This window comes from Fundulus heteroclitus, chromosome 13 (assembly GCF_011125445.2).
Source record: "Fundulus heteroclitus isolate FHET01 chromosome 13, MU-UCD_Fhet_4.1, whole genome shotgun sequence".
Taxonomy (NCBI): Eukaryota; Metazoa; Chordata; class Actinopteri; order Cyprinodontiformes; family Fundulidae; genus Fundulus; species Fundulus heteroclitus.
In genome coordinates this window covers 38,088,938-38,098,946 of record NC_046373.1, presented here as the reverse complement: position 1 = coordinate 38,098,946, position 10,009 = coordinate 38,088,938, and the positions used below count along the sequence as shown (strand labels likewise).

Sequence of the window (10,009 nt, the reverse complement as noted above, 5' to 3'; positions counted from 1 at the left end):
AGAGGCTGCAGATGCTGGAAGCAGACGTTGCAGCGGCGACGACACAGATGTGCAGCACATGGTGCAGACAGGATGAAGAGGAGGAAGGAGGAGAGGAAGGAGGAGAGGATGCATGAGAGGAAGGAGGAGAGGAAGGAGGAGAGGATGGATGAGAGGAAGGAGGAGAGGATGAAGAGGAGGAAGGAGGAGAGGAAGGAGGAAAGGATGCAGAGAAGGAGGATGGAGACAGAGAGCCCCTTCCTCCTCCTCCTCTTCATCCTCGTCATACCCCACGCAAAACGGTGTTGCTGCAGCGGAATCCCGTGACGTCACGTCCCCGGTCTTGTTGCCTTGGCTACCTGTGACGCACTAGTGGGCGTGTCCCGGCGGCATCACGTGCCCCCTATAAAGGAGCGCGCTCGGGATCGCGCAGCAGCAGTCTCAGGCGTCTTCAGAAGAGTTCGGCTGGACTAACGGGACCAATCTGTAAAAAAGGATTTAACTTTTCAGCGTTTAGCAGCTTTTTCTCCTGTCTCCGTTCAAACTGGCTTCCCACTGCGCGCTCAACATGGCCGTGACGGAGGCTGGATGCGACCTGACCTACTGCAAGATGCGGGGGATCGTTGCGGTCCTCACCGGTGAGAATAAGCTTTATTCTAGCGGCCGGTCCTGCGCGCCGGTACCGACGCGCAGCCTGGCGCTGTTTGAAGACTTTGCCACATACCGCGAACCCGACCCGAACAGAGTCGCCTTTAGGTCCGTTTGCTCGGAAATGCGGGTTAAATTTAAAAAGAGCGGAGCAATGCGCATGCGCTGTGACGGCTGAATGGAAAATACCGCTCGGGTCTGTGAATGGAAACCCGGCTGGTTGCGTAACAAATAAGCCCGCAGCTTTGTAGAAATCTTTATCAATCACGCAGCTGCTGCTCTCCGCAAAGGAACCTGTAGATGTTCCGAGCGCGGTTCGGATGGTTCTGGTGAGACTGACCAAGTTTCCTTTTTCTGCAGCTTTCATCAAGGAGAGGAAAATGGGTCTGAACGACTTCATTCAGAAGCTGGTGTCCACCCCGCACATCTGCCAGCAGTGAGTATCTCTGCACATCTGGTACCTTTGGGGTAAAATGGGTCCGGGACCGCCCTCAGCAGAACCTATTTCAGAACCCAGTCCTGAGCAGTGCGCACAGAACCGTTCAGTCATCCAGAGTTTGGCAGGACGCTCAGTAATCTGCTCTCCAGCAGCTTCTGCCGCCTAATCACCTCCTGACAAATCCCTCATGTTCCTGTGGAGGATAAATCTGGAATTGGATTATTCTGCGATTCACGGCTGAGACGCGGCTCGGTGTCTGCAGCGTGGAGAATCACGCAGCGTGGAGAATCACGCAGCGTGGAGAACCACGCAGCAGACCCCCGCGCGGCTGCTGGCTGCAGGAGAAGCGCGTCCTGGTTCTCGGGACTCTGGTCCAGCTCAGACATTTAAACAACGCCTCTGTCTCTCCCGCAGCGCGGAGGTGAACAACTTCCTGAAGATCGATGAGAATCAGAATGAAGCTGAAGATGGGAGTCCAGTAAGCTCACGTTATTTCCCTCTTTCAGCTTTTTGATTTTTAAAAGTAATCCTGCTCCAAGTTTGTAACCTCTCCTTATCTTTCAGATGCGCCTACATCCCCGGAGCTCCCTGGCAGAGGACACCCAGTGAGTATCTCTGCAGCTCCACCTTCAGGGAATCTGCTCTCTCTGTCCTGAAACTTGGAGCTGATCTGTTCCCGTCTTGTCTCTGCAGGATCAAACCTTCTGATTTTGACTACCTGAAGATCATCGGTAAGGGCAGCTTCGGGAAGGTGAGTCTGCGCTCTCGGCTGCTCTCCACTCTGCCCGTGAACCTTCTCTCGGTTTCTGGTTCACCGCCTGATGCGTTTCTGTTCAGGTTCTGCTCGCCCGACACAGGGAGACCACCAAGTACTACGCCGTGAAGGTTCTGCAGAAGAAAATCATCCTGAAGAAGAAAGAGGTGAGTGTGCAGGAGCGTCTCCGCAGCTGTCTGCGTCCCGGTGAGGACCCAAACTAACGCTTCCTCTGACTGTCCTGCAGCAAAAGCACATCATGGCCGAGCGCAGCGTGCTGATGAAGAACATCAAGCATCCCTTCCTGGTGGGGCTGCACTACAGCTTCCAGACCACCGACAAGCTCTACTTTGTGCTGGACTACGTGAACGGAGGGGAGGTGAGTCCCTGCCGCGGGAGCCGCTGCTGACCCGGGATCAGCTGCATCCAGGTGTTCACATCATGTCTGTCCTCCGCAGCTCTTCTACCACCTGCAGAGGGAGCGCGTCTTCCTGGAGCCCAGGGCCAGGTTCTACGCCGCTGAAATCGCGAGTGCGCTTGGATACCTTCACTCTCTGCACATCGTGTACAGGTAAGGAGCGGGCGTGCAGCGCCCCCTGGTGGGCATTTGGGAACAGGACCCAAAGGGAACTGAGCGTTAATCCTCCCTGCGCTTTGGTATTCTTCAGAGACCTGAAGCCTGAGAACATCCTGCTGGACTCGCAGGGCCACATCGTCCTGACAGACTTTGGACTCTGCAAGGAAGGGCTGGACCCCAGCGGAACCACCTCGACCTTCTGCGGGACGCCTGAGGTACACTTAGGCTCAGAGAGAGGAAAGAGAAACGAGAACGTTGAGTGTGGGCTTGTTTCTGATGGTCTGGGATGTCTTCACAGTATCTGGCTCCTGAGGTTCTGCAGAAGCAGGCGTATGACCGGACCGTGGACTGGTGGTGCCTGGGCTCGGTGCTCTACGAGATGCTTTACGGACTCGTGAGTGTCATAGTCTGGTTCACTGATGGACTTCCTGCATGTGGTGAGCCTTCTTCATCTGGCTCCTCTTTCTCCCTCAGCCTCCGTTCTACAGCCGCAACACGGCAGAGATGTACAACAACATCCTGCACAACGCTCCGGTGCTCAAACCCAACATCTCCAACTCTGGCAGGGAGCTGCTGGAGGGCCTCCTGCAGAAGGAGCGCTCCAAGAGGCTGGGGGCCAAGGACGACTTTGTAAGTCTGTGCACATTGGACTCTGGCGCCCGCCTGCGGTACCCCTCAGCAGTCCGGGTTCTCACGGTCTTTGTTCTCCTGCAGCTTGAGCTCAAGTATCACTCCTTCTTCTCTCCGATCAACTGGGACGACCTGATGGCCAAGAAGATCACGCCTCCATTCGCTCCCTCCGTGGTACGTTCTAACCAAGCTCAGGACATTACCAGGACCCACACAGAACCAGAACCCTCTGGTGGTGCCCAGATCCTCAGTTCTGGACCAGGACTGGTTCTGAGACCTGGCTTTGGTCGGGTTTGCTAGGAAACTGACCAGCTGAGCCCAGAACCGGACCTTTACTGAGGATGGTTCTGGAACAGAAACTAATGAGCTGTGAATAAGTGCGTCGTGTTGAAGCTTCAGGTTCTGACGGTCTTCTCTCTTCCTTACAGTCCGGTCCCACCGACCTGCGGCACTTTGACCCGGAGTTCACCCACCTGCCGGTGTCGGCCTCGCTGTGCGGCGACTCTGTGATGGTGACCAGCAGCGTGAAGGAAGCGGCCGGAGCCTTCCCGGGCTTTTCCTACGGACCCCCGGCGGACTACTCCTTCATGTGACCGAGGGCGTCTCCGCGCTGCGTTCAGGGACTCATGTCGCAGCACCACCGGCCCAATCAGCCGACCCGACCAGCCCAAACCATGAAGCATGTGCCAAGTGTGCAAGTGTTTCAGGACCTGAAACCTCTGTGCACCGGTTCTGGAGCTGCTGGTGCTGTGACGTGAAGTGCCTGGTGTTGGTGGGCGAGTCCGAGCCAGTGTCATAAAAAACCCACTAAGCTGCTTGAGTGGTTTGGACCTCAGATGTGATGCCTTCATTACTGAGACTGTCCGGTTCTGTCCCTCCTGTAAAGGTTCTTGTTTTCATGCACAAGCTGAAATGAACTCGAGGGTCAGAAAGGAACCGAGCAGCTTTGGATCAGAAGAGTCCAAATCCTCGTCCTACTCCAACAGAACTTACCTTCTGGGACCAAACAGAACACTTTAACACAAACGCTTCCTCTGACCCGTTTGTTGTCACCCTGAAACGTACTGTAGGAACCTTGCATATGAAACCAACACTGTTTACTTTGAGGAAAGTCCTGCTTTGATCAGAACCGACTTCCATCTGTTCATATCTTTACGTTAGAGAATATTTCCTGCAGGCAGACGTCTGGCGTTCTGAAGGACTTCTCTCGGTGGTCCGTAGAGGTGAAGCAGCAATACCGCCCGAGGGTTCCGAGTCCAAGTCTTTGCTGTTTTCTTGCAAACATACCAGAGAGTCTTTAACGTCTTTATATTTATGCATCATGTAGAGCAGAACTGTAAATGTCTTGTGCCTGATCCATGCTTGAAACATATCTCCTTTCCCCAAAAAAACTTTAATTTTTTTTTGTTTTAGTTTGAAAGAAGTGCTTCATCGAGTTGGAACCGCTGGGTGGAGCGGGTGCTGGCTCGGTGTTGGGTCCAGCTCGCTACACGCCCTGGTTCTGGAAAGTGCAATAAAATGTTCCCACAGAGTATCTTCTGTGGATAATGTGTGACAGGATGTTTCTGATTAAATTGGAGAACATCCTCAGTCGGACAGGAACAGTTCATGAAATGAAAGCAAGGCGACACACAGTTCTGGATCATGTTCTTCCATATTTGGAAGTTGTTGTTTTTTCTGTGTATTTATTTTCATGCAACAGTGTGAAGCAGATAATTTACACCGTGAACTGAAGATCTGTGTCTGAAATGCTGAATAAAACCAATAAAACCCAACGTGAGCTGAGTGTGTTAATCCCACAGGAACGTTCTCCTCGTTCCAGACAGAACGGTCATGAACATCAAGTTCTTCCGTTTCACCTCTGAGAGGCAGGAACCCAAAATTACAAGAGCAAACATCACAGCATGAGAAATGACTATCAGTTCACCTGCAGCATCTTATAGAACCTCATCCAACAGCAATTCTATTTTATTTATAAAGCATCAATTCACATCATCTCATCATCAAGGCTCTTTCCAAAGTCAGCTTCCATCAGATCCTCCAGGTTGGTGAGAAAGTTTCCTCTCTAAGGAAACCCAGCAGGTTGCATCAAGTCTCTCCAAGCAGCATTCACTCCTCCTGAAAGAGCGTAGAGCCACAGTGGACAGTCGTCTGCATTGTTGATGGCTTTGCAGCAATCCCTCATACTGAGCATGCATGAAGCGACAGTGGAGAGGAAAACTCCCCTTTAACAGGGAGGAGAACCTCCAGCAGAACCAGAACCAGGCTCAGTGTGAACGCTCATCTGCCTCCACCCACTGGGGCTTAGAGAAGACAGAGCAGAGACACAGAAAGCTCAGAAGCTCACATTGACCCAGGAGTACTTTCTATGTTAGAGAAGACAGAGCAGAGACACAGAAAGCTCAGAAGCTAACATTGACCCAGGAGTACTTTCTATGTTAGAGAAGACAGAGCAGAGACACAGAAAGCTCAGAAGCTCACATTGACCCAGGAGTACTTTCTATGTTAGAGAAGACAGAGCAGAGACACAGAAAGCACAGAAGCTCACATTGACCCAGGAGTACTTTCTATGTTAGAGAAGACAGAGCAGAGACACAGAAAGCTCAGAAGCTCACATTGACCCAGGAGTACTTTCTATATTAGAGAAGACAGAGCAGAGACACAGAAGCTCACATTGACCCAGGAGTACTTTCTATGTCAGATGGTAATAGAGGATGATCTGCCTCCCCTGATTATGTCACAGCTAACAGAACACCAGACCAGGTGTACCTTCTACGAGGAGAAAAGTCCAGTGGTTTTTGTCTGATTCTATCGGTCTCTCACAGTATGGACCTCGGTTCTCTGAAGGTCCAACCGCAGTATTTCAACCAGACTATTACTGGACCTTTGCAGAACCTTGATTCTTTCCTTTCTCAGTCATCCTGACGTAGATCAGCGGCTGTGTTTGGGATCATTGTCCTGCCGATGATCCAGTTTGGACCGAGCTTCTGATATCTGACACGAGGATAGTCGGTACACACCTTCGGGTTGGAGGAATCCGACTAGCAGCGTCTGGTTCCTGCGTGCTATCAGGACATAGCAGGAGATGGTGGATTGATCAGAGCTTCTTCTGCAGTAGTGGAGGCATTACTTCAGTTTGTGGTACTGGAGGAGCTGAGCTGAAAGAGAAAGTTCTGGATCTACTGCTGGATACGTTCCAAGCTTCAGCTTTGGTCCTGAGATATGGACCATGGGTGAAAGAACCAGATCCTGGATTCAATCAGCTGAAACATGTGACCAGGGTCTGCCATGGAGGTGAGGCGCTCCATCAACAGAGAGGAGTCAGCTGAGTTGGTTCATCTGATCAGGAGGCCTTCTGGACCTCTCTCCTTTCCGGCTATAAATAAATAATAAACAATTATTTAATAAATCGTATTAATATGAAATGAAAGGACACGTTCCAAGCCGCCATCTTGGTTCTAGAGAGGAGAGGTTTTCTCCTTCAACCCTTCCAAGCAGCCAGACTGGTTCATGGTCGTGACTTTTAACCGTTAACCTGCTAACTGTAGCGTCTGAGGTGGAGCTCCTGGGTTTCTGCTCATTTTCCCTGAGCTTCCCGCTGCTGGAAAGGACGCCCACTGCTCTGTCCACCGCGCAGGCTTAGGACTCTGACCACGGTCTGGTTCATCTGATGCAGGCAGAGACTGAAACCTGTTGTTAAAAGATTGATCAATGAGTCAAAGCTGGAGCTCCAGGCCTGCTGTATCTCCAGACTGACTGGAGTGTTTCTGAGGCTGCAGCCGCTGGACGAACTGACACCGTGGCACCGTACGATGGTTTTTGTGAGGATGTGTTCAGATTAAAACCCTGGTTCACAGCAAAACTTCTGTGACCTTAAGAAGTGGGAACAGAGTCCTGCAGAACCAGGCCAGGAACTCTGATTCCAGAGAACAAAGCAGCAAAGAGGCGCTTTGCTGAAACCCAGTACGACCAGCCAGTAAGCCGGAGAGACCTGCAGGCTCTAAAGCTGCAGGTCCACCGATGCTCCTCGCTTTAGCTCGCCCAGCTCGGCTCATCTCTCCTCCGTTCATCTTGGCCCGGTTTGGTCTTCAACCGGCCGTGAAAGGCCTGGAAGAGGGAAACGCCTCCTGCTTTAGCTCTGTTTGCAACGTTGACACTTTAAAGAAATCTGTGAGAAACGGTAAACTATTAAAATCACATCGTCATGAATAAAACATTAAAAAGAAAAATTATGTTTCTATAGCTGTATATGCAAGATTGTCTTGGATACTTTCAAGTTGTAGCCCACCGGGGTAAATATCTGGATCTAATACCAAAATAAGGCAGCGTCTCTCTGTCTGCTTTGAAACTGTGAGAGACAGAAGCAGAGGCGAGGCGTTTAGCCCTCAAGCTTTGAGCCTCAGCGCAGCGATCTTTCAGGACCTCCATGGCGGCTACCGTCGCTGAATGCGACCGCTGCTCCCTCCGGCTGTCTTCAGTTAAAGTTTACAGCATCACGGCATTTTCTGCCTCAGCCATGGCCGGAGCGAGGAGAACACGTTGCTAGCTTCTTAACCGCAGAGAGCGCGAAGCAGAGAGCTGGCAGACACATAAATGCCCACCGTGTTCTCTGGCGATATTTGTAAAGACTGCGAAGGACGGGCGATCCTACGATAACTCACAGAGTAAATTCTGCAAGAGAGCAGAATTGGTGCGTTTGACTGATACAGCTGTGCTTCAGTTCCACAGATCAGATGTGGGACACGTTTCTCCAACCTGAACATCTACATCCTGCCCAATCACAGCACAGTAGTCTGACACCCCTGGAGAAAAAGCTTCTGGTCCAACGTTGTGTCCAGAAACAGCAGGGAGACCTTCAAAGTGTGCGGGAGCGAGACAATTTGTCTCTGTTCTCTTGGAGGATGTTGCAGCCTTTACTCCCGTGCCGGCCCGGAAAATAACGGATCCTGAAACACTTGGAAGCAGGCGGAGCCGGCCGGTGCTGGTCCAGACAGAGCCGGTGGAACCGGACCTGAACTAAGTACCAGAGATCCTCCCCAACGAATGGCTGACGAGCTCAATGGCTTCTACTTGTAGGTTTGATGTGTTTACATACGGGCAACTTGAATCTGGATTGTAGAATGCTCATAATGTGTATATAATAATACAGTGCAGTGATAAAATCAGTCTGCAGTGAAGAAAAAACACCTGAACACATTATAGAAACACACCTGAACACATTATAGAAACACACCTGAACACAGCAAAGAAAACACACCTGAACACATTATAGAAACACACCTGAACACAGCAAAGAAAACACACCTGAACACATTATAGAAACACACCTGAACACAGCAAAGAAAACACACCTGAACACATTATAGAAACACACCTGAACACAGCAAAGAAAACACACCTGAACACATTATAGAAACACACCTGAACACATTATAGAAACACACCTGAACATATAATAGAAACACACCTGAACACAAAACACACCTGAACATATTATAGAAACACACCTGAACACATTGTAGAAACACACCTGAACATATAATAGAAACACACCTGAACACAGCAAAGAAAAGACACCTGAACATATAATAGAAACACACCTGAACACAATATAGAAACACACCTGAACATATAATAGAAACACACCGAAACACATATAGAAACGACCTGAACATAAAATAGAAACAACACCTGAAAATATGTATAAACACACCCTGAAAATATTATGAAAAACACCTGACCACCTTATAGAAACACACCTGAAACATTTTATAGACCACCGGAAAAATATATAGAACACACCTGAACATTTAGAAACACACCTGAAAATATTATAGAACACACTGAACAATTATAGAAACACCCTGAACACATATAGAAACACCCCTGAAAATATTGGAAACACACTGAACACATTATAGAAACACACCTAAAATACTATAGAACCACGCCTGAAATCACATGATAGAAACACACCTGAACCATTATAGAACCGCACCTGAACATATTATAGAGACACACCGACACTTATAGAAACACACCTGGAACGATAGATAGAAACACACCTGAACATTTTATAAAACACACCTGAAAATATTATAGAAACACAACTGAACATATTATAGAAACACACCTGAACACATTATAGAAACACACCTGAACACATTATAGAAACACACCTGAAAATATTATAGAAACACACCTGAACATATAATAGAAACACACCTGAACACATTATAGAAACACACCTGAACATATAATAGAAACACACCTGAACACATTATAGAAACACACCTGAACATATAATAGAAACACACCTGAAAATATTATAGAAACACACCTGAACACATTATAGAAACACACCTGAACACATTATAGAAACACACCTGAAAATATTATAGAAACACACCTGAACATATAATAGAAACACACCTGAACACATTATAGCCAAGCAGACAGACTGGGATAATGGTGCAATGAGCGGAGAATGCAGGAGGAAATATTGTTATTATGTTCATGTCTAAGGTGTGAGTAAAGGTAAAAGGTGCTCGTACACGCATGTCCCCATGAATGCTGGGATAAATAAGTTATAACGGCGTTATAGACGTCTGGAAGGTGGATCTGGTACACAGTTTATACAATATGGCAACACCAAAAACGAACAGCTCGTTTTTCTGCTGCTGAGTCAGCTGTTCATTGGAGTGAAGGATTGTGGGAAGAAACTGTTCCTGAGTCTGTAGCACTGTCAGGAACAGCTTCGTCCCACAATCCTTCACTCTGACTCACAGCGTCAGGTTCACCTCCTGTGCAGTAACCCAGTAACTCAGTTATTCAGCCATTATGTCATATTCTACATACTGTCATCCAGGTCCACCTGCCTCGTGCACGCAGCACCATGTATAATACTTATTCCAGGGTTGTCTGCACTCGTCACGCTGCTGACACGTGTGTTTGCAGGTGTTGGAGCACCTGGACACCACCC

The 10,009-nt window shown here is 49.0% G+C and overlaps 1 protein-coding gene across 1 annotated transcript; it reads left to right on the top strand.

Annotated features, from left to right (window-relative positions):
• The first annotated feature begins 397 nt into the window (after positions 1-397).
• si:ch211-195b13.1 (STKc_SGK domain-containing protein) lies at positions 398-4,802 on the top strand. Its single transcript, XM_021313742.2, has 13 exons — positions 398-617; positions 988-1,063; positions 1,481-1,544; positions 1,631-1,671; positions 1,760-1,817; positions 1,904-1,987; positions 2,068-2,199; positions 2,279-2,391; positions 2,489-2,612; positions 2,696-2,791; positions 2,872-3,027; positions 3,112-3,201; positions 3,456-4,802. Exons 1-13 carry the CDS (start codon positions 548-550, stop codon positions 3,618-3,620), a joined length of 1,269 nt encoding a protein of 422 aa, XP_021169417.2. The 5' UTR covers positions 398-547; the 3' UTR covers positions 3,621-4,802.
• The last annotated feature ends 5,207 nt before the right edge of the window (positions 4,803-10,009 follow it).

What these genes read in the sequence shown, in the direction of transcription:
- si:ch211-195b13.1 (XM_021313742.2), top strand. Translation starts at nt 548, where the DNA reads ATGGCCGTGACGGAGGCTGGATGCGACCTGACCTACTGCAAGATGCGG. An exon ending in TCCCTGGCAGAGGACACCCA is followed by an intron (nt 1,672 to 1,759) that starts GTGAGTATCTCT and finishes TTGTCTCTGCAG; the next exon opens with GATCAAACCTTCTGATTTTG. An exon ending in TCTCTGCACATCGTGTACAG is followed by an intron (nt 2,392 to 2,488) that starts GTAAGGAGCGGG and finishes GGTATTCTTCAG; the next exon opens with AGACCTGAAGCCTGAGAACA.